This window comes from Carcharodon carcharias, chromosome 1, assembly GCF_017639515.1.
Source record: "Carcharodon carcharias isolate sCarCar2 chromosome 1, sCarCar2.pri, whole genome shotgun sequence".
NCBI lineage: Eukaryota > Metazoa > Chordata > Chondrichthyes > Lamniformes > Lamnidae > Carcharodon > Carcharodon carcharias.
In genome coordinates, this window is record NC_054467.1 from 9,848,767 (window position 1) to 9,873,857 (window position 25,091).

General features: G+C 43.3%; 1 protein-coding gene across 1 annotated transcript in view; it reads right to left on the reverse strand.

Annotated features, from left to right (window-relative positions):
- Positions 1 to 25,091, reverse strand: part of grid2 (glutamate receptor, ionotropic, delta 2) — a 995,712-nt gene that overhangs the window by 246,472 nt on the left and 724,149 nt on the right. Inside the window, exons 6-8 of the mRNA XM_041192382.1 lie at positions 19,283 to 19,456; positions 15,243 to 15,404; positions 14,300 to 14,419 (exon numbers count right to left, since the gene is read on the reverse strand). Of these exons, the coding sequence (XP_041048316.1) occupies positions 14,300 to 14,419; positions 15,243 to 15,404; positions 19,283 to 19,456 (456 nt within the window). The remainder of the gene's footprint in view (positions 1 to 14,299; positions 14,420 to 15,242; positions 15,405 to 19,282; positions 19,457 to 25,091) is intronic.

Consider the following 25,091-nt stretch of genomic DNA (forward strand, 5'->3'; position numbering starts at 1 on the left):
GTGTCACGTCCTGTCTGCTATTGAAAAAAGCATAAAAAGTGATAGTTAAAGAAAGTGGTTGTATGTATAGATATCTCTTGTAATCTTACTGGTGTATTGATCACACTGCAGTGCTCCTATGTCTAATTTTAACTAGTGTAGTGGTTTTAAATCTGTCGCGAAGATACAATAAAATAAAATCTTATAGATAGAACTCGCATGTCCTATGTAATTTCTCATAAGTCTCATGTACGCCTATTGACATCAGGAGTGAGGTCTTGTGGGTTCAAGTCACATTTCAGAGACTTCAGCATAAAATCTAGCTGACACTGCAGCAAGGTACAGCAATGCTGTTTAATATTGTGTCTTTCAGTGCAGCCTGCCTGCCCTCTCAGGTAGATGTGAAAGGTTCCATGTTACTATTCCAATGAAAGCAGGGTAGTTCCCTCTGGTGTCCTGGGCAATGTTTATCCCTTAACCGACTTCAATAAAACAGATTAACTGGTCACTATCACCTTGCTGTTTATGGGAACATCATGTGCAGAAACTGGCTGCCTCATTTCCTAGATTGTAACAGTGACTACATTTCAAAAATACTTCATTGGGAGTAACGTGTTTTAGGATGTCCTGTGATTGTGGGAGGTACTATATAAATGCAATTTTTTTCTTTCTTTGATAACATTAGAATATCCTGTTCTCAGAGATATTCAACTTCCCCTCTACAGTTGTGACCTATGCTGTGGTGGACCATTTATCGGTAGAATAGATGCCGATGCTTTCAGAAGCCTATGTGACAGAAGTGATGCTTGCCTTTTATGAAGTTTGATATGGGGTGGAATTTGAAGCCCTCCTTTTGGGACCGGGCTGGCAGGCGGCAATGAGGCCGGGGCATTGGGTGGCCTGCTCTGTTATGAACCAATTGATACCCTTAAGCGGCCAATTAACGGCCGCTAAGTGCCTCCTCCCACCTCTCCAGCAACGGTGTGTGACTGGGCCAAGTGGCAAGGTCACCACGTGAAATCTGGTGGCCTTGTTGCTGGTTTTAGGGGGGGTGGGGGTGGTGGGCTCCAGGTCAAGCGCCCCATTCCCAATGGAGGATTCCACCACTAGCTCCCCATCCCAACGTGTGAGCCCGCCACACCCTGCATAACTCGGCCCCCACCCCGACTGCCTGTATTCCCAGCAGTGGCCAGTGCTTCCCATAGGTGCTGCTGGGACTAGAGAGCTGCTGACCATTTGATTGGCTGGTGGCTCTCAGAGGTGGAACTTCCTCTGAGGTGGGAGTGGAAGTCCCAGCCTGAGCCAATTAATGTCCCGATGGCCATTAAACCACTGTAGGGCAACCTCGCCAAGGGGGGAGGGGGGGGTGGGTGGGAAGAGGTGGGGGGGGGGGGCTAGCCCACACTTTGTAAACCTGGGGGGCAGAGGCGGGTAGCTGCAGAGAGACTGCCTTTGCCCAAATTTCCCCTCACAGTCTCTATCACACAAGCAGTGAGCTGCCAGACCTTCAGCACATGTTTCTGGTGGGTTTTTTTTTAGAAATAAACGCAGTTCAGTAACTTGTTACGGTTCAGTGAAGTGGGGTAGGAGGAGGCCTATCCAGAGCATGGGCTAGTTGGATTAAGTGCTGGCCTTTTGGTGAATTCTGTGAATTCTACTGAAGTCCCAAAAATAAGCCTGAAAGTAAAACATGGCTGCTCTTGTGTTACACACGTGTCAAAACTACCAAGCGATGAAATAAAAACGAGGGGAAGGAACATGGAATGGTCGCACTGCCAGACATTTTGTCGAATTGTCCTTGTCTACCGAGAAAGAAGAAAATCAATCTAAAAAGAGCAAAATGAGTTCTCTAAACGACAATCACATTGTAATTCATTCTGATTTCCTGCGATAGCCAGGGATCATTTCGAGTGCTGTAATTATATGCTGCAGCATGTATTAGATCACTGAAGCATGGGCAAAGCATTTTGTGAGAAAATTAGTCCATCAGAACTCGTTTTGGTTTAAATACTCCACTTCTGACATTTTCATTAGTAGATATGGCAGAAGCTATATATAATTTATCTTCCCACTCAGTGAAAAGATGGCTTTCCATACTTGCAGGTGTGCAAATGCCACACAGAAACAGCTCCTTGTTTACTGTTAGTTGCTGATAAGTTGTTTGAAAGCAGGTCCATGGCCAGACTATTTTTTAACTCTGAGGCAGTTAGGTTCAGTAAACCTCTTGTATCTTCCTTGATCGGCTCATTTTTTTTTTTGCTCAGTTACTGCAATAAACGCTTTGAAGCCCGAAATTTTTCTGGGAGCCGTTCTTGCTTGTATGCTAACTTGCATCAAGCCCCATTCACCCATCGCCCATGTGCTTGCTGACGTGCTCTGCTTCCCAGTCCATCAAGACCTCAAATTTTAAGATCCCCATCCTGGTATTCAAATCCCTCCGTAACCTCATCCCTACCTATCTCTGTAAACCTTCTCCAGCCCTACACTCCTCTAATTCTGGGATTGTGTGCATCCTGAATTTTAATCCACCATTGGTGACCATGCCTTCCATGCCTCAATCCCATGCTCTGGAATTTGCTTCTTTAACCTCCCTACATCTCCCTCTTCCTTCAAGATGCTCCTTAAAACCTACCTCTTTGACCAAGCTTTAGGTCATCTGTCCTAATGTCACATGTGGCTCGGTGTCAAATTTCTCATAACCAAGCCCTTGTTAAGTGCCTTACGATGTTTTGTTGCTATAGTAAAGGTGCTATATAAATATAAAAAAAGAGAAAGGAAAGAAAGAAAAAGGCTAAGTTACTGAAACTTCTTCCTGTAGCTTTGCAGAACGCGGTTTACAATGACTTTTTGCTGGAACTGGACAGTCTCCAGTAATCTGTGCTGACATTTGTTATACCACTTTGCAATGGGAATTCAGTGAGAGGTAGGTGATATATTACGCCTCTGATCCAAATGCAACTACACAGATGTACATATTTGAAGGGAAACAATTTGCAAGGTTGTGAGGAAAAGGCTGGAAAGTGGGGCTAAACAGGGCGGAACTTTCAAAGAGCCAATACAGGCACATGGGACCAAATGGCCTTTTCTGTGCGATAAGATTCTTTGGTTCTAATTAAACATAACTGAACAAGTAGGCCATTCAGAAAGTATGGGTCAGCAGTAACTGTGCTAAAGTAATTCTTTTTGTTGATGAGAAACTTTGCACTTGGCAGGTCAAATTGTATTAATTATGTTTTCAGAACTTCAATATATCCCTGCCTTGATGTTATTAGGTATGATTGTTCACATATAGATTTTTTAAAATAATTCAAAGATGGTGTATTTTTATGACTAGCTGTTGGTGTTTCTGTTTCAATCTAGCCTTTTTAAAGATGGCCTTAATGATTATTTAGTCTCTGCTGCACAAAAGTAGGCCAACTGTGAAATGTGCTGCATTGGTTTGGCTCACAGTGGACAAAAATTTGTGAGAGCCCACGGCAATCACATCGCTAAGGTGTCAACCTTGGCTGAGAAGCTTGTGGATTCAATTCACTCCCCAGGGACTTGAGTGAAATCTGGCTTGACACTGCAGTCCTGAAGGACCGCTACACTCTTGGAGGTGCCAGTTTCGGATGAGACATTAAACCGAGGCCATCTGCCTCCCTCAGGGGGATGCACAAGATCCCATGGCACTATGTTTCGAAGAAAGGCAGGCAGTTTCTCCCTGGTGTCCTGGTTAATATTTATCCCTCAACTAACATTATAAAATCAGATTAGCTGGTCATTATCTCATGGCTGCTTGTGGGACCATGTACAAACTGACTTCCTTGTTTCCTACATTCCAACAACAACTACATTAAAAAAAAAGTGCTTCTTGGCTTTGGCTTTTAAAGTGCTTTGGGGTGTCGTGAGGGGAGCTATATAGAAATGCAAGCTTTTTTCCTTTTTACTCTTTTATTGGAATGCTTTGAAAAGAGCCCTGTCATTGCTGTACCTTGAGCATTGGTCAGAAAATAGGCAGCCTGGGTGTAGTTTAAAGTAAAAATAAACAACTTTCTGAGGGGAAATCTTGTCATATATTGATTGGCTTCCAAACTGGGTTTGTTGTGGTTGTTAGATTCTTGTGGAGGGCTGATCCACTGGACACAGTGGGAGTCAAAGGGACCTTGGAGTCAAATAAAGATTTTTCATCACTTAACTTTAAAAGTGAGAGCAAGCTGGCATTCCCATCAGGACACCAACCACCTTGAGGTAAGTTTAAAAAATGTTAATTTTTATTGATTTCGTGCAGGGCTGTCTCTTCCAGACCAAAGTTAAAAAGAAGATTTGTCTTTAAGCATTCCCTGAAACCATTGTCTAATCAATTCTCAGCCCCTCATGTGTTGCGAATGAATTTACTTGTCTACGCGCTGTAAACCTTCAAGAGATAAAAATGCATTGGATCTTGCCTGGTTGCAGCATTGGTGTGACCATAGCAACCAAGACTGACTCTGGGCTCTCATCTGACTTCTTTTTTAAAGAAACAACCTTTTTTCAGTGAAATCAAACCTGATATTCAGAACCTGCTTCAACTCAACAACAACATGGATTAACTTAGCATCTTCGACATCGTAGATTATCTCAAGGCACTTCACCGGAATGTTGGCAAACGTAAATTTGACACTAAGCCACATAAGGAGATGCTCGATCGAAGAAATAGGTCTTAAGGAGTGCCTAGAGGGAAAAGAGGGAGAGCCAGAGAGGCGTTGATTCGGAATTCCAGAGCTCAGGGTCGAGGCAACTGAAGGCACTTCTGCGGATGGAATGTGCAGGAAGCCAGAAAATGGAGGAGTTCAGAGATCTCAGGGGGTTGTAGGGCTGGAGGAGGTTACGGGATCACAGATGTGGATGAGGTCATGGAGGGATTTGAAAACAATGATGTGGGTTTACCTATGGGCAGCAGGATTTGGGCTGAGCCCAGGTTTATGTAGGGCAGAAGATGGGAAGCCAGACAGGACTTGACCCTGGAGGTAGGAAAGGCAGAGATGAGTGGGAGGAGCGATGTAGAAGAAAGGAAGCAAGGTTAGAGAAAATGTTTAAAACTTAAGGTAACTGGATATGCATGGGCCTTTGGTAAGTACCATGATTGGCATAATCTCAGAGTACACTCTCAGGGAATCTCATAGTGTCCGAAGTGGAATGGATGTTGCTTAGTTCTTGTAATTAAGCCAGCTCCTTTATAGGTGCATCTGGTACAGGTGGGTACCTGTTGTAGCAATAGGAGTGAGTATTACAGCATTAGGAAGCTGCTCCAGTGTGTCATTACACCCAGTATAAAGAAATTCTGTCTCAGGCCACCTATACCCTCCTGTCCCTCCCACACCCCCCTCCCAACACATAATGGGTAAGGGGACTGAATACCCCTACAAAATGGCAGGTAACAGATGTCAGGCATGACGCAGTTGGTACCAGTCCTGCCCCTGAACCCGAATAACATGGGGGTTCAAGAGCCCAGGCTGACACTCCAGTGCAGTACTAAGGGATTGCTGCACTGTCGGAGATGAGGCATTAAATCAGGTCCACATCTGCCCCCTCAGGTGGATATCTCATGGCAAGAATTCAAAGAAGAGCAGGCAAGTTATCCTGGCCAATATTTATCTCTCAGCAACAGGTTACCTGGTCATTATCTCACTGCGTTGGTGGGAGCTTGCTGCAGTCAAACTGACTGCTATAGATCCTACCTCACAGCAACGACTACACTTCAAATTATATTACATTGGTTGTGAAGTGCTTTCAGATGTCCTGAAGTCATGAAGGGAGATATTTAAATGCAATTTGCTTCTGTTCATTTGTACGTCAGGGCGAGGGATGTATAGTCAAGAGAATGGAACCCAGTTTCCATTTCGGGCCCTCAGTACAAACACGGCCTGCTCAACTACCCTTAGCTACATGAAGACCAAAACTCCCAGGCCTATTTTTAGAGGAAAATTGGCAGTGAAAATTTGTCAGCCTGTTATATGTCCCTCCCTACCGCTACCGCCATCCCCCACCCCCCACCTTTTTTTCCCTTTCTTGTTCAGTTAATTGGACAGTGGTAAAACAGAGTGGGCGTGGGGAGGGGGGGGGGGGAATGCAGACTTCCCTCCTTTACCCAAAATAAAAATTATTCCCTCCCCTGCCCTCCCTGTTGTATATTTTATATATCTCAGAGCAATGTAGAGATGACACTCGTTTCTAAGTGTGCAACAGGCTTATTTACAAGAATTTTGAAATATCTCTGCAATCGCAAAAATGCCTGCACGCATGCTTACAGCTCAGCTTCCAATACGTTGTGTGATGTCTGTTTACTCTGCCCTGGGTCCACATGCTAAGGATACTTAAATGATTAAGCACACTGAGCATAGATCAGTTACCAGACTCACATAATCAAACACAGAATAATTAAGCCATTGAACACTACACTCCCCAATTCTTGGAGGCAAAGAGAAGAAAGCTACCAATTGCACATTTAAGCCAATTCGCTGAAGAGTCTCTGTAGGAAAATATAGTGACTTCTTTATCTAGTTTGCGACTCCATTCTGCAACTTTAAGAAGGTTTTCTAACATGAAGCAGAGCGTTGATTTATTTATATATAACCACACTTTACTGCTGAGATTCAGTGGCGCTGAAGGTGTTATAGTATGGAAGAATCGTACTGTAAGCATGAAGTGCACAGGGGTTGGCTTCAACCCAACATTTTTGATCTTAATGAAATCTGGAGCTTGACCAATAACACAAATCACACAAGATCCAGGGATTGTGTGGCCTCTAACTTTCAAGGCTTGCCCCTGGTATACAATGTTTTCAAGTTTCCACTTTTATGAGTCCCAGTTTTTGGCTCGATCATCAGCTCATTCAGTGCTGAGCTCCTCGCTGCAGCTCCCTATTATTATCCCTGAAGAGATTGCTAATGCAGTAATAGGAACATCACTATATTTAACCATTACGGCCTCAATACATTGCAGCTTGTAATGAGCATCAATGCTCTCCACAAATGACTATATTCATCTCCCTTTTGTATTGACAGGCTATTGAGCTTAAAATGCATTTATGACTGATTGTGGCCTTAAAAAATACACTTACCATTTAAAATGTGGCTCAAAGCAACAGTACACATCCTTCAGTGTATAACTGCAAACGTAGATGCAGAAATCTATGCACCTCAGATGTTTGAAGGAGGCTGGAATTTACTGGAAAAATAATGGCGCGGGAACAACGTTATTAATCGGCAAATCAGCCAGCAAATTCAAAAGATTCAGAGATAGGGTGTGAGGGTGTGAATCTCCAGAACTTGCTTGTTGATTTACACTGCTTAGCCATTTGCCTCACTCACACAGGGCAGAATCTTGCCCTTGGTGGGCGGGTGCAGTGGGGAGGCCCAGGAGGGGTTGTGAAGCGGACTGCCGCCCGCGATCAGGCCCCAGCCACAATTTCGCGCTGGCCTAACCAATGAATGGCCGGCCAGGGTGGAAAGCGTGCAGCAGCGCCGCTGGGGCGGGGGTGGGTGGGGGGGGGCGTGGGAAGCGAGCGCTGAGGTTCGGGCAGTAAAAGCTGCCTGAGGTACAGAGCTGCCTCAGGGAGCTGGGGCTTTTTTGACCCTTAAAAATAAAGACATTAAAAATCATGTCGCAGGAGCAGGGACATGTTAAATAGGAGCGCAAAAAAAGATTGTCTTTGTTTTAATCACTGCTCGAATCCTCATCCCGCCCGTGGATGAGGTCTCGCCAAAGATGCAAAGGCCGCTTGGCCTTTTTGCCCTCCTGCCAACCGAAAGGTTGCACGGGCAGCGAAAAGGTCGACTCAATTAATTGATTAAAGGCCTTAATAGGCCATTTCATCGTCGGCGGGCACGCCATGATTCCCATGTGCGTCTGCCAACCAAAATGTCGCGCCGTTGCGCGATGATGTCGGGACGCTTGCCCAATGTCATCGTGCGTCATTTTTCGTTCGATCAGGTTGGGCACGTGCCCACCCGATAAGAGAAAAATTCTGCCCACAGGGTCTCGCCCTCAGCCTCCTTGTTTTTTTTTGAACTTGCTGAGTTTTCACATTAGTGGCCCGTTAAACCCACTGTAGAAAGATAAGTTATCAGTTCAGATTTCCAGCAAATCTATAAAGATCCTAGGGCATTATTCGAAGAAGGGCTATTGAGTTCTTCCAGGAATCATGGTCGGTATTTCTCCTTCAACCATCATCATCAAGAAGACGCACAATCTGGCCTAATACCTCACTGATATTTGTGGGAGTTTGCTGTGTGCAAATTGGCTGCTGCTTTTTCCACATAAGAAAACAAGGACATGAGATATGGGAGCGGGAGTGAGCCATACAACTCCTCAAGCCTGCTTCATCATTCACGGTGACCCTCGATGTCAAATCCGCTTTCCCGCTTGATCCCTATCTCCCCTTGATCTCCTTGGGAGCCTCAAAATCTATCACTCTCGGTCTTTGGCACGCTCAATGACTGAGCAGCCACACCACAACAGTGAATACACTTCAGATAAATAAAGTTCTCAATCAGATGGGACATCCCGAGATCGTGGAAGCAGCTTTATAAATTGGAAAGGGGGTCGGGAGCGGGGGTGGGGTTTGCAAGCAGTACCTGTCAGAGACTCGCAAATTTGATGCTGGGATGACAAGATGACTGCTGCTCCTCAGTAAGGATTGCAAGTTAATAACAGCTTAACCTTTCCACAGGGGGAGTCCAGCGGTCCTATTTGGGGTCATGAGTTTGGTTGCCAAACTCAGGATACTGACCTTAGACAGTGTGGCATGTTGGTGAACAATTGCAACTCAACACGGAGGATTTTCCTTTTGAAGAATATTTATTTTTGCTGAGAGTTGGCAACAATTTTCTTCTTGGTTCCTAATTTACATAATTAGAGAACCAAATGCCAGTTTTAGGCACCTGACTGGAACGTCAAAAGGGTATCCACAAACTTAACAGTAGCACCAATGACTGCACAGATTAGGTGCTGACTGCTACATTGGCATCCCAAAAAAGTGGGCACAATGCATATCCATCTCTACCCCTGCCATCTCAAGCGATGTATTGCCACTTCAGTTGTAATTGATGTTGATGTCATTACCTGAATATTCAATAACGTTTGTATCAAATGCCTTTCTCTGACATTTTATTAGCGCTTTAGGGCTGAATAATACAGGGTGGGGTGGGGAGGTGGGGAGGGATGGATGACACGCCCCCTGCCCAGAAACCATGTCGGCGTGAAGCCGACAGACTCCACACTGAGCAGCCTCACAGCAATAAAAACGCTCTGGGGCTCATTATCCAGTTGGGCTTCCACTCCACATCTGGGTGGAGGCCGTGCCCTCTGGAGCTGCTGGCCAATCCGATTGGCCGGCAGCTCCATCAATCCCAGGACGGCATCAATGGCAGCTGCTGGGACAGCAACTGAAGAGAAGAGTCCAAGCCTTAGGATCTGGGGAGCAAGTAGGTCCAAGTTCTTGGGCCTGGAGGCTTTGGGAGTGTTAGGTGGAACCATAGTAAAGTTACGGCTCAGAAAGAGGCCATTCAGCCCATCATGTCTGTGCCGGCCAAAAAGGGAACAAATATGATAGCCACTCATGTTAATCCCACTTTCCAGCACTTGGTCTGTTGCCTTGGAGATTACAGCACTTCAGATGCAGATCCAGGTGCCTTTTAAATGAGTTGAGCATTTCAGTCTCAACCATCAACTTAAGCAGTGAATTCCAGACACCCACCACCCTCTGGGTGAAAAAGTTTCCTCTCATGTCCCCTCTAATCCTTCTATCAATCACCTTTAATCTATGCCCCCTGGTAATTGATCCCTCAGCTAGGGGAAATAGGTCTTTCCTGTCTACCCTATCTTGGCCCCTCATAATGTTGTACACCTCAATTAGGGCACACCTCAACCTCCTCTGTTCTAAGGAAAACAACCCTAGCCTATCCAATCTCGCCTCATAGCTGCAATTTTCAAGCCCTAGCAACATTTTTGTAAATCTCCCCTTGATAACAAGCCTACTTGACCCTTAACTGGTCATTTTAATATGGCAGGCGGGCTGCTGATTTCAGTGCCCGCTCGTGCCCCTGTATTATGAAGGCGAGCCGGGGTGTGTGGCAAAGTGGTGGGATGGGCGCCCACCCTATTTCCCCCATGGGAAACACGCCAACTAGGGGCATGTAAAATTCAGCCATTAGTGAGTGAAATTCAACATTCACTGGAGTTGGCTGGGAATCGAATGTCCATTATATATAATTCCTTTTCACCAACATTAGTCAAGCTTCCAACCTGCTGGCAGCTGTTCTGCAAATTACACCCCACTGCAACTCGCGCTGAACAAAGTTCAATTATCCACAGCCAATGAGGTACTTTCTAAAACAAAAACAAAAACAAAAATACCTGGAAAAACTCAGCAGGTCTGGCAGCAGCGGTGGACAAGAGCACAGTTGACATTTCGAGTCCTCATGACCCTTCAACAGAACTAAATAAAAATAGAAAAGGGGTGAAATATAAGCTGGTTTGGTGGGGGGGGGGGGAGCGGGCGGGTTGGGACAAGAAGAGCTAGGTAGAGGGCCAGTGATAGGTGGAGATAATCAAAAGATATCACAGACAAAAGGACACAGCGGTGTTGAGGGTGATGATATTATCTAAAGGAATGTGCTCATTAAGGGCAGAAAGCAGGACAAGCAAGGTACAGATAGCCTATTGGGGGTGGAGTGGGGTGAAGGAATCTAAAAAGGCTAAAAGATAGAGATAAAACAATGGATGGAAATACATTTAAAAATAATGGAAATAAGTGGGAAAAGAAAAATCTATATAAATTATTGGAAAAAACAAAAAGGAGGGGAAAAAACCAGAAAGGGGGTGGGGATGGAGAATAGGGTTCATGATCTAAAATTGTTGAACTCAGTATTAAGTCCGAAAGGCTGTAAAGTGCCTAGTCGGAAGATGAGGTGCTGTTACTCCAGTTTGCGTTGAGCTTCACAGGAACATTGCAGCAGGCCAAGGACGGACATGTGGGCATGAGAGCAGGGTGGAGTGTTGAAATGGCAAGCGAGAGGGAGGTCTGGGTAATGCGGACAGACCAAAGGTGTGCTGAAAAGCAGTCACCCAGTCTGCGTTTGGTCTCTCTAATGTAGAGGAAACCGCATTGGGAGCAACGAATGCAGTAGACTAATTTGAGGGAAGTGCAAGTGAAATGCTGCTTCACTTGAAAAGAGTGTTTGGGCCCTTGGAGGAGAGAGGAAGTGAAGGAGCAGGTGTTGCATCTTCTGTGGTTGCATGGGAAGGTGCCGTTGGAGGGGGTTGAGGAATAGGGGGTGATGGAGGAGTGGACCAGGGTGTCACGGAGGGAAAGATCCCTACGGAATGCTGCAGGGGGGTGAAGGGGAGATGTGTTTGGTGATGGCATCATGCTGGAGTTGGCGGAAATGGCGGAGGATGATCCTTTGAATGCAGAGGCTGGTGGGGTGATAAGTGAAGACAAGGGAGACCCTATCATGTTTCTGGGAGGGAGGAGAAGGCGTGAGGGCGGATGCGTGGGAGATGGGCCGGACACGGTTGAGGACCCTGTCAGCCACCGTGGGTGGAAAACCTCGGTTAAGGAAGAAGGAGGACATGTCAGAGGAACTGTTTTTGAAAGTGGCATCATCAGAACAGATGCGACGGAGGCGAAGGAACTGAGAGAATGGGATAGAATCCTTACAGGAAGCAGGGTGTGAGGAGCTGTAGTTGAGGTAGCTGTGGGAGTCGGTAGGCTTGTAATGAATATTGGTGGACAGTCTAACACCAGAAATTGAGACAGAGAGATACTTTCTATGTGTAGTCACTGTGTAATATAGGAAGCTTAGCAGATCATTTGCATACAGTGAGCTCCCACTCAGAGCAAAGAGATAATGATCAGATAGTGATACTGGTTGAAGGATAAATATTTTCTAGGACATTCTGGAGAACTCCCCCGGAATTGGAAAGTTTTACATCTACACGGGAGGGCAGACAGACCTTTGGTTTAACGTCTCATCTGAAAGACATGGCAGCACTCACTCAGTGCTGGCACTGGAGTGCAAAGTTGGGCTTTACGCTCAAGGCACTGGGATGGGGTTTGGACCCATGACCTTCTGACTCAGAGAGCAAGAGTGCTACCCACTGAGTCACAGCTGACCAAAACCAAAGGCAGGAAATGTTGTCCTGGGAATAGGCTTACAGCAGAGGGAGAGGCTGGAGGCTTCTTTGAGGAGCCTTGGGTGGGGGGGGGGGGGGGTGGATAAGAGAGTGAGGAGTGGGGGGAGTGGGGGGAGTGTTGTGGGGGACGACACTCCTGCTTGAAAAAATCTCTGCATCACTGGGGGATTTTTCTTGTCTGGATCTATTGTAGGCTAATTGAATGATTGCTATGCTTAGTCAACAATTCCATTATCACTGTACCATGAGATTACTAGGATGGTCTTGGTCTTCCTTCATCCGTCAATTCCTCTGTCAGGTTCAAATGTGATCCACCCTCACTCATTTGTGCCTGGTATTTCCAAAGGGATCTCTGGGCACAAGATTGGAAGAATCTCCAGAGAAATGATGGCTGTGCTATTCCGGAATGCCAGCTGGTTTAGGGTAGAACTGGAGCCAATCTTTACTCAGTCTTACATTTATTTACAGAGTGAAACATCACAAGTATGCAGCTCCTAACACAAACTTGCCACAGTTTTAATAAGTATTTATATGTGCTCAAGTAGTATTGCTATACAATGAACAGATTAAATCATGGTGGGAGATTGGGAGAAGCCCTGCAGAAACTCTCTCTCTTAGTATTCAAAAGTCGAAGGAAATGTTCGCCCAAATAGCTTGACTTCTTCCACTCTTGAGCAACCATTGACTCTGCAACTTGAGCACAAGAGGCTTAATTGGTTTTATTCTTTTGTATGCTGTACCACAGTATTCTGCTGAGTGCCACCTTTGTCCATACAGGTCAGAGACACAGAAGATTTGAATTAGATCTGGGAAGCAATCTATCATTTTAGCTGTGCTGTCACAATCTTCACCAACAAGTACTAAACTGGAAGGTTTCAAACGAAGTCAGTGGTAATGGGTCATAAGGTTTATAAGAGCAGAATAGGTTGCTCCAGGCAGGCCTATACTTTCATTTAATAACACTTCAAATTGGCTGAAAAGTAAAGTTATTGTTTAAAGAAACATAACATAATAGTATGGAGAACATTTTTAAATTAGGTTTTCTTTAAAAAAACACTTGTATTTAAACATCACCTTTCATGACCTCAGGTTGTCCCAATGTGCTTGAAAGCCAATGAAGTACTTGTGAAGTCCAGTCACTGTTGCAATGTCAGAAACACAACAGCCAGTCTTGTGCACAGGAAACTTCTACAAACAGCTATGTTTTAATGACCAGATATGGTGTTTCAATGATCTCCTTTCCAACTTCGACAGCTCAGCAAGCTGATGGGGTTGAGTGCCTCCTTTTATATTCATAGCACGGTGCATAAAGGATACTCATTTGGAAAGGGACAACGGAGTTGCCAATTGGCATGGTATTTCCTATTTTCCCCACTCATTCATCAAACTGCTGACAATTTGGTCTGCAGTTGACAATCGAGCTTAGGGAAGCAATAAAGATGCTAAGTGTATGGTGGAAGTGGAAAAATGTACACTCCTGTTGCAATATTCAAAGGTTCTGTCAATTTTAGGAGTATTTTACTCTGTATTTGACTGAGCTATACCAAAACTGGGACTGCCAAATGCTGAAATAGCAAGCCTGATATGGCAGCATCTCATCACCCCTGTGCTCACTGACTTGCATGAGCTCCCAGTTTGGCATTCCCTCAGTTTAAAAATTCTCATTCTTGCGTTCAGGCCACTCCATGGCCTTGCTCCTTCCCTATTACTGTCATCTCCTCCAGCCCCACAACCCTCGGAGATCTCACAGCTCCTCCAATTCTGGCTTTTTGCCTATCCCTGATTTTAATTGCATGACCATTCTTTCAAACATTCTTTCAACTGTCTGGCTGTGAGAGCTGGAATTCCCTTCCTAAATCTTTCCATCTCCCTACCTCTCTTTTCTTCCTCATAAAAACTTTCGTGTTTAATCAAACTTTTGGCCAGCTGGCTTAAATCTCTTTATGTGGCTCAGTATAAAATTTTGTTTGACAAGTGCTCTTCTGGAGAGCGCTCAAGAGGCTATATAAATGCAAGTCACTGTTATTATCATTACTAATATCCCTTAAAGTTAGGACAAAATTATAAAAGTAAAAAATAAATCTCACACACACATGGATTTTTGAAATCAAAATGAAACAATTTTCAAATGTATAACATTTACTAACAGCAGCTCACTTACTTTCCGGATCCCTCTCCCCAAGTCCTCGCCATAGTTCGTACCCAGAATTTCAAATTGCACATTTGGATTTCCGCCATGTTCTTTAAATTGCAGGAGTCCAGTCATCCCATTTACTCCACCCTGAGAAAAATGTAATTTACACGTCAAGGTTTACATATGCAGACGATACATCATTTGATCAAATCTATATTGATATGATCTATGTCCAAATATTAAATCAAAGGCCACACGCATGTATATCTACCTGAACCCAGTCTACATCTTTCATTGTTGTTATAGAACTGAATGAAATCTTGTACTCATGTTCTGATGATTTGGACTGGAGTAGAAGCCTCCACAACATATGGGGCAGACTGCTTTTGATGAAATGTTCTGATATTTATTTTCAGTCAAAACAGACTTAATGTTAAATTACTTCATTATCATTTAGTCTGTAACCTGACTTGGGTTTCCACTTCATAGTATCATACAGCCCAGAAGCAGGCCATTCAACCCATCTTGCATGTGACAGACCACTGAAAGAGCTGTTCAGTTATTCCCAGTCCCTGTACTTGCCCCATAGCCCTGAAAATTTTCCCTCTTCCCCCAATTTTCTAAAGAAAGTTACTATTGAATCTGCTTCCACCACCCTTTCAAGTAGTATATTCCAAACCATAAAAATTCACTGCATAAAAATGTTTTTCCTCATCTCATCTCTGGTCCTTTTGTCAATAACCCGAAACCTGTGTCCTCCAGTTACCGACCCTCCCACTAGTGGAAACAAGTTCTCAATATTTATTCTATCAAAACCCCTCATACATATGATAAAATATATTACGGGGCACCATATAAATGGGATGTGCCATCATTGGGTACTTTATCGTTGACATTTTGTTAATCTTTTGCATTGAACATCAAAAAAAGCACAAATAAATGACTGCTTTGGTGCAGCATCTGATATTACCTTCTTGATAGTCTCTAACATTGAGTGTCCACCTTGCCAAGGCTTTGAGTTCTTCCTGATGCACGTCAAGCTGGCCATACTGTGCCATTTCCGATCCTCCAGCTTCTTATGAAAAGCATGTGCCAGAAGCACCACGGTGTCGTATATGTAGAGATTGGTGATCTGTGCATGTTCCAAGCCTCAGTGTTAACATTTTGCGAATCAAGGCTAAAATTACATGATATATTCAAAGAACAAAAAAAAACCACAAGTCCAGATAATGATCTCAGCCATTCATAGCTGATCAGTGCAGGAGCGTTCTAAGGTAATTGGTGCAGTGTGCCAAGTCAATAATACTGAGAGCCACAATTTGTATATGAATAGGAAATTGAATTGAACTAGAAATCAGCAAGCACTATGCCTTATGGAGCAAAAAATCCAGAAAATTACATAAACTCAGCACTTTATACTCTTTCATGGAACGTGGGCATTGACGGCAAGGCCAGCATTTGCTGACCATCCCCAACTGTCTTTGAACTGAGTGACTTGTTAGGCCATTTCAGAGGGTGGTTACAAGTCAACCACATTGCTGTGGGGTCTGGAGTCACGTGTAGGCCAGACAACGTAAGGAAGGCAGATTTTGACGCTAGCGAACCAGTTGAATTTTTACATCAATTGATGATTGCATTGTGGTCACCATTACTGAGGCTAGCTTTTTATTCCCATCTTTTATTACATGAGTTTAAATTCTACGAGCTGCCATGATGGGATTTGAACCCATATCCCCAGAGCATTAGCCTGGGTCTCTGGATTACTATCCAGTGACATTAGCAAGGTATCATGGGCGAATTATATTGCAAACTCAAACTGTGTATTGGAATGTGTGTGCTGGGCATATAATTTATGGAAAAATTTAGACATCTTGGCAGTCATCAATGAGGTTCACAGATGTGCTTTTATAAAATAAGCCAGTCAGGAGGGTATTGAAATTGTTGAGTCTGGGAATAACAAAACTGGGTAAAGGCGGAGCCAAGGAAGGGAACGCTAAGGCAGGTGGTCAAATGCTTGGTCAAAGAGGTAGGTTTCAGACAGCATTTAAAAGGAGAAGAGGGAGCTGGAGAGTCAATGAGGCATGGGGAAGGATTTCCAGAGTTTGAGGCCCCAATGGCTGAAGGCACAGCTGCCAATGAGGAGGCAAAGGACCGGGGGATATACCCAGGAGGCCCAGAGTTGAAGAAGTGCAACGTTTTTGGTGGGTTGAAGGGTTGAAGAATATTACAGAGATAGAGAGGGGTGAAACCATGAAGAGGTTAGAGCACAAGGGTACAAATAATAAAATCAAGGCATTGATGGACCAGGTGCCAATTTAGGTCAGTAAACAAGGGGTTGAATGGGTCTCGATGCACATTAGGATAAAGGCAGAAGAGTTTTGGTTAAGTTCAATTTTACGGAGGGTGAAAGGGAGAAGGCCAATCAGGGAAGCATTGCAATTGTTGAGTCTGGAAAGAACAAAAACATGAATGAGGGCCCAGTACCAGAGGCATCACAATAAATTAGAACAAAATTGGGTAATTTATTTTCCCTTCAGCCCGAGAATTTATCTGGCAGAGTGAATCACCTGCATATTGTAGGACCTGTACAATTTACATGCCATGGATATTTAAAAAAGCTCAATGTGTCTTAGAAGTTGCTCAATGTTGATGAAAACTGAGGTTACATTTATATAACTATCGCATTTCAAAATTCAAATTCAACTCATTGCTCAGAGTCGGCACTGCCAAAATATCAGTACACCCTGATGTGAAGGAGCAGTAGGGATTGTCCACTCCACTATAGCAATCTAACCTTTCCTCCATGTAACATTAGCAGGTGGATGTCTTACCAAGTGAGTGCTGTCAGTTTGAATTTTCACAGGAGACTCAATAGCTACTATCCTTCTTCTGGGCTCAAGATTAATTGGAATTACTGCTGCTGATAAAGTATCTAGATCAGTGGAATCTAATTAACTCTCCCACTGCTTAGTATTCCTTTTAAAAAAAGAGTGTACATTATAGTCATTTCTATGATGGAATAATTGATGTCACAGACTAATTAGAATCACATTAATTATTACAGTTTTTAAAACTCTATAGTAAATAAGGTGATTCTAATTAAATTCCATATCCGTGACCTTTTAATAGCATTTGTGTTAATTTGCTAGACAATCTGAGCAGTTCTATCTTTTCAAAATGATAGCATCTTTCATAATCTGGGTTTGGAAATTATTTCCAGATGGGCTGTTTGGCTGTTTATCAGCTACATGGAGTAATCACAATACGTTGCATTACTGTTCCAAGTATAACTGTTCTCGTAAAATAAAATTAATATCAAAACAATTGCTAGTTTTTAACCTGGAGGCTGATTAGATAAAGAAATTGCAGAAAAGCATATAAAGAATGGGCAAGGATTTTATTACTAAAACACAAATTGTGTTAAATTGAAGGAAGTGACAACACATAAACCTTGTGACATGAGATAGCTAGCTGTGACCTACTGAAATTCAAGGAGATAGCAAACTGATTTCTATGTTTTTATTATTACAATAGACCAAGAAACTAGATTATTTCCAGGAATATCAATACACTAACCAACTGTCCATAACATGTTCCATGTTAACGCTTAACACCTCTGGCTGGGAATCCCAGTTGATCAGTGAGCTATGGACTCTTACTTGGGAGAGTTGAAAAAGAGAGTCACGCACTAGCTTCCAAGTCAGTTTTAATGCATTCATCGCTCCATTGCTAATTCTCCATCATTCCTTTCTGCACTTTCTTGCTCCATCTGGCTCTCAGTGGTTTACAACAGCTTTCTGCTGCCTCACTATCCATTACAGGCTACTCTTTCCCATGTTAAAGGTGCATCTTATTGATATCATCAGCTGCCTAGGCCCAAAGCTGTGAAACTCCCTCCTTAAATCTCTCCAACTCCCTCTCCTCTTTTAAATGCTCCTTAATGCCTATCTCTCTGACCCAACTTTTGGTTACTTTTCCCAATGTCCCTTTATGTGGCTGACGCCAAACTTTGCTCGATAATGCTCCTGCGAAACAGCTTGGGATGTTTTACTAAATTAAAAATGTTATATGAATACATGTTGTTGCTAAAGTTTGAACTACAGATTTTTGGGGTCTGAAAAGGATTTAAGGCTGTTTTGGAAGTAGAGATAATTGGTTCTGGATGAAACGTTTAAACTCTGAAAAGAGTTTGGGTGACAAAAAAAATCACAGAAACATCACATACGGTTGAGTCAACAATCGGTTTGCATAAAAAATTTCTGACTTGCAACCAATGTCTTTTAAATCTGCATAAATTTCATACATTTAATGTGGGATTTCATTTATTCATCCATTTTAAATTACAAATGCCATCTCGATGTGTGTCAGGTGTGTAGTCCACCATCTCATGTGATTGCCATTTGACAATTTAGTCACACGTTATAGCTCGATATAGCCATTATAATTCATCCATGGAGTAAAGTAATAAGACTGATCTCACAATAAATGTGCTTTGTGTGGAAGTACCGCTCAAGGAAGCACGTTTGTGGAAGCCACAGGCACACTCTCCACCGTTTTCTGTCTATTTAACAAAATAGGAAATAACTTGCATTGATATATCCTCTTCTGGAGGGCAAGGTTCTTTATCAGGAAAGCAAATTAATTTAATCTGCCCTTCTTTACAGTCTGTCATTATGTGTTTAAACATCAGTAAATTTGAGCTTTATATGTATCGATATATGTTTATAACATGTATACATATGATTCTAGCAGCCTGTACATGTGTCTGGACATGCATGCATTTATGTATGTTTGTGACCGTGTGTGATTGTGTGTATTTGTGTATGTATCCATGTATGCACTTGTGTCTGTGTGTGTGTAACACAGGCAGACACATAAGGGATCTTTCAGGAAACACACAGCACAGTAACAATGAGAGCATCACTCATAGTGAAGGAATAGAATACATTCTTAGCATCATCAAGTTTAATTTTAAAATTTGTTATGTATGTTGAGTTGAAATAGTCCTACCTCCATGTTATGCTTGTAAGGGTCCTTGGGATCGCACAATGATGGAGAGATTCTGTGTTTACCACGAATACAACTGTGAGTGCTGTTAAAGGACAAGGGAAAGGTCTGCCGAATTATTGTCAACCTTCCAATTGAGCGCCTCACCAACTCCTGGAGATCGCCATCACTTAACTCCTGGGAAATGGCAGAAATAACTTTTTTAAAAGTGTACATCACACTATTATTTTCTTCACTTCCTTTGCTTTTTAAAGATTGCACTCCCCATTTCTCCTCCCCACTACCTCCCTGTCTCTGATCATATTGTGTTAAATTAACAGATGTAAGTTGGTTAATGGAACTTTGGACTGTTCAGCAGCTTTAACACAGAAAGGGTAGGTAAAATAGCCATTGATTATTATGTATCATATGCAGCAGTATCTCATCTCTGCTGTTTGATAATCACACATATAGTTTGCAAGTTAGCATCTGAGTGAAGTTTCAGTTTGACAGAAACCTTTAGCCCATGCCCTAGGGAGCAGAGTTTACATTTTGCTTGATCCATACAACACTTCAAGCTCAGAATACTTAAGGCTGACACTGGCTGCCTAACAGAAAACATTTCACTCTCCAATATGTCATTCAGAGCAATGATAAGCCTGACGCTCGCCAAGAAGCGAGAAAAAGATCCATGGCGGAATTGTCCTTACATTTCATTTCTCGAGCAAAACTCATTTTCAATTATTTCAACAGAACAAAGCTGAGGAGAAAACACAGGATAAAACACAGGCAGACAATGCCATTCTTTTTTTTAAAAAAAAAACGAGCTGTCATCTTTTCATCATGCTAGGATCGTTGTGCCCGTGGAAAATTAAATTTAACACCTTCCAAACAGGAAAATGATGGTCTGCCATTGTTTCCGGCCAATTTAGAGTGAGTTGAACATTTGATTTTGTGGTTCTCAAGCTATTGCTATTTCACCCTTCTCTCCTGGCACGACCTTCCAGTTTGACTTGTGGCAAAATGAGTGTTCTTCCAACTTCACCTGACATTGAAAGGGGCTATTAATATTTTTCATCTTTCCTGTGAGAGGATGACATAATGAACTTGATTGTGAGGGAGTATGAGTGGTGTGAGAGACGTTTGAAAAATAGATTTTGCTTTGAGAGGAACAGAAAAGTGCAATGGGTTATCAGTCAATCTTATCTCTGGGTTGGTGTGTTTCAATCCAGCTTGAACTGATGGTATTAAATTGAGGACACATATTGTTGAAGCATGGCATCAAGGATGGTATTAATGAAAAACATGTCCTAATCTCCAAATATTAATATTGCTCACCAATTGTAAACGTGATCAAATTTGAGAGCAAGAACTTGGATTGAAATTGCTGTTGGGTGGTAGAGAAAGTAACATGGTGAATCAGATGCCCCCTTACACCTAGCTTGATTGACTTCAATTGAACAGAAAACGAGGCAGTGTACATCGAGCTGCTAATCTGCTATAGCCAGTTTAGTGTTACTGCCTAAGACCACTCCTGGTATTTATATCATGCTCGTTGGCATTTGTATAGGACACTGGGTAAGATGTTTGCATTCATTTTTTTGTTTGTGCTATTTCAATAATGTTGCTAACTCGTTTATTTTAACTGACTTATTGACTGCTTCAGAGAGCCGTCAGGGATTTAGTCTTAGAAAGTACAAGGAAAACTGCACGCAGGAGAATGACATCTAGAGCACTGCGTCCGACCTGTGACCCATGAACCTTGGGAGTCCAGCCTACAAAGCTCAAGCATCTATTCTGACACAGGGTTATGGGGAAAGAGCAAGGGAGTGGGACTAATTGTGTAGCCCTTTCAAAGAGCCAGCACAGCCATGGAGGAACAAATAGCCTCCTTCTGTGCTGCATGATTCTGTGATGTTTGTCTTCCGTTGCTTATCTGGCATCTGAGATGTTTGGCTTAGGGGTTTGCAAAGGGTCATTCTAAGCTCAGTTATTTCACTGGTGGATAAGTTGTACTTCAGGGTAACAATGATGCTGGCAGTGGCATATTGTGATGTGAGCACATTTACCAGAACATGCTTAGAATTAGTGGCCGGCAAGACTCATCATGTACATGTTATTGGTCTACAGAGATGAAGAGCTTGGACACTTTTGCTCTGGAGACTTCTGGATTGAAATCATGTTGTCTGCTATGAAGAATTGATGCATTCGTATCCAATACCCCTCTGCAATTTTAAAGAAGGTTTTCACTAGAAAATAACCCATTCATTCATAAAGTTCCCTCATGCAGCGTGATATTAATTCACTTTTGTTGTGGTTGAAAGAACTAGTGCTCTATAAAGTGCAGTTCTTGCATAAAAGATTGGCAGCAAGGGATGTTACGTAAATTAATTTTGCTTATTCATACAGCCCCATAGTCTCACAAACACCATGGGGAAAATGGAAACAGTCTTGTGTTTTTCACCCACCAGTGCATGGGCCTTGTTTACAATCATTAAGAAAGAACCAAGATTCTCTCTCAGAATAATTAACACATTTGAGGTCTAATTAGTTCTGGAGAGAGATCTTCTTCTCCACGTTTCACTACATTGCTAAAGCAGAAGGTTAAAAGGTTTTACTTTGCTTTATTTTTCTTGTGTTTTTCCCTTAGGTACTCCTCAGGAGGCCCCAGGCAGCTACACAAGGCCCTGGTTTGGCCACATCTGGAGTAGTGCATACGGTTCTGGGCATCACTCCTCAAAATGGATATACTGACCTTGGAAGGAGTGCACCACCGTTTATCAGAATGCCGCCAGGGTTCTAAGGGTTAAATTATGAGGGGCATTTAGGTAATGTGCATTTGTATTATCTGACATTTATAAATTAGGGATGATTTGATTGAGACTTTTAGGAACTTGAAAGGAATGGATAGGGTGAATAGAGAAAAAAGCATTTCCGTTGGTGAGGGAAGCTTAGCTCAAGGGAAAGGAGAGAAAGACTTGCACTTATAAAGTGCTTTTTATGACCATCAGGCGTCTCAAAGCACTTTGCAGCCAATGAAGTAACTTTTGAAGTGTACTCACTGCTGTAATGGAGGAAATGTGGCAGCCAATTTGCACACAGCAAACTCCCACAAAGAGCAATGGGGGGCTGGATTTTATGGCCCTTTGCCAGTGTTTTTGAAGGTGCCGGATCTCAGGAAATGCAGCGCATGTACTGCCCGCCACCTTCCCTCCCACCTCCAACCTATCTCCCCTTGTATGCGGGTGTTGTGAAGGCTTTGGGTGACCTGCCTGCCTTGAGGTCCTTAAATGGCAAATAAATAGCCACTTAAGTGCCTCATCCCACTCCTGTCGCTATCTTACCCACAACAGTGGGGAGGCCACAGTAGCTTTTACTGGTTAGGCGGTTGTTGGGCAAGGTAGGGGACCTCTAGCGTCCGTCGAGACACCAACCCCCAGCACCCTACTTTCTGCTCCTGACCTCTCATGCCCAGCCCCTCATCCCCCTTACCTCCCTTGCTGGGGTTTGCTAGCCAGGCCCCTCTGATGCCCCAAACGTACCTTCAGTCTGGCCTCCATTAGCTCCTTTTCTTCAGGGACTGGGTGTAGTCCCACCGCTTGAACCTGGTGTTGCTGTGATGACAGACCTGCTGGCCAATCTGACTGGCCAGCAGCTCTCTGAGGCAGGACTTTCTCCCCAGATGGGAGGCAAATGTCTTGCCTTGAGCCAATTAACGCCCTGCAGAATGTTAAATGGCTGCAGGGCAGCTGGCTTAATTTTGGCCCAACCAACTTTTCGGTCAGGGGAGCAGGGAACTTGGCACCCCATAAAATCCAGCCAATGATAATGACCAAATAATCTGTTTTTCTGATGTTGGTTGAAGGATAAATATTGGGTATCACACTGAGGATAATTCCCTTGCTCCTCTTTGAAATAGTGCAATGAGATCTTTTACACTCACTCTTTTCGGTAAACTGGGCCTCGGTTTAACATCCTATCCAAATGATGGCACCTCCGACTGTGCAGCACTATCTCAGTACCACAGTGGAATGTCAGCCTTGATTTTTCTACTCAAACCCTGGACTGGGGCTTGAACCCAGTACCTTGTCACTCAAGAGGCAAAAGTGCTACCAATTGTGCCACATTTGACCAAGGGGCATAACCTTAAAATCAAAGATAGGTCATTCAGGAGAGAAACTTGGAAGCACTAAATGTGGTCGGAGTGTAGAACTCTCTCACAGAAGAAGCAATAGATGCTAGGTCAATTAATAATTTTTTTTTAACTGAATTGATACATTTTTTTGCGAGCCAAGGGTATTAAGGATATGGAGCACAGGGCAGGTGGATGGAGCTGGGTTGCAGATAAGCCATGATCACACTGAATGGTGGAACAGGCTTGAGGGACTGAATGTTCTTATGTTCTCATGCTCCGGCCTCTCGAGCCATCCTCTTTATACAAGAGAAGCACTTCTCCCAGGGGTTGCCAACCTTTCAGATTTGTCCTGGAGTCTCCTGGAATTGTAGATCGCAGCATATAAGTAGACTTTTGAAGCCTCCAAAAATCCTTCCAAAAACGGGGGGTGGCCTGATATGCCAAGCCTACAATGTGAACCGGCGGTGTGGTCGCCATTCTGAAATGTAAAAAGAACCCCGGTAATTCATATTATATTAATGTGGCACAGTTTATTGAATGAATTCATTGTACAAATATACCTTTAAACACAGTCAAAGCATTCTAAAGCCGTCAAATTCATTGTCTTCAGCATCTGATGCAAAGAGCTCATTGAATGTGCATCCTGACTCCCTTTGGCTGTGATCGGGATCCCACTCTGGATCAGGTTTTACACTTTCGCTTTCAGAAACATCCCTCCACAACAAATCATCTTCCTCTCCATCCAATGCATTGCAGCATGCATAATTCCACTCGTTCTCAAGGTTTCTTCTCCGTCAACCATCCACCTATTCCATTCAGCCACACACCCAAAGGTTGAACCACGGACGTTAGACCCACCTGATGTAGCTGCACTGTGGGTGTTATTTCCTCGCAGGCGCCTCTCAATCTCATCATTATATTGGATCTGAACATGCCCCACACGAATAAGCTGCATTCTTTATGTAGGCTGCTGGGATGTCTGTTCCACGCATTATTGATCCTTAATTTCACTCCATTCGCATCATCCAACTGTTGTCTTGGGCATGCACAAAAATTCCTGCAGAGATCCTGATGTTCAGTATGGTTTTACATTTGAAATTTACCACAGCTTTTAATTTTGTTCCATCAATCATGCAGACTAGTATCACTGTGAATGGTGTCTTCTCATGTCCTGTCATGTTCACTAGATCTGTTCATATATATATATATATATATATATATATAAAATTCATGTTATTGCTGCTGTCTGATGATAAACCTCTGGAAACTGGCATCAAGGTCTCTTGGTAGTCTCTGAGTGATCTTGGTCTTCTGTTGCAACGCTATACTGGAAATCTGAAATAAAACCAGAAAATGCTGGAAAAAACTCAGCAGGTCTGGCAGCATCTGTGGAGAGAGAGAAACAGAGCTAATGGTTTGAGTCCGTATGACTGTCCCTATACTCTGAAGAAGAGTCAGACAGAATTGAATCATTAACTCTGTTTCTCTCTCCACAGATTCTGCCAGACCTGCTGAGTTTTTCCAGCACGTTCTGTTCTTAAACCAACTGGCTGTTGGTCTGAAACCTTTGCTGGACTCAAGGTTTGATTTGGTCCACTTAAGTGCACATATATGCATTGCTTATCTGGTGATGCTGTATTCTGACGATTTTTGAGGACCCATTCTGATACGTGCTTCTTAAGATCAGACAAGCGGCTG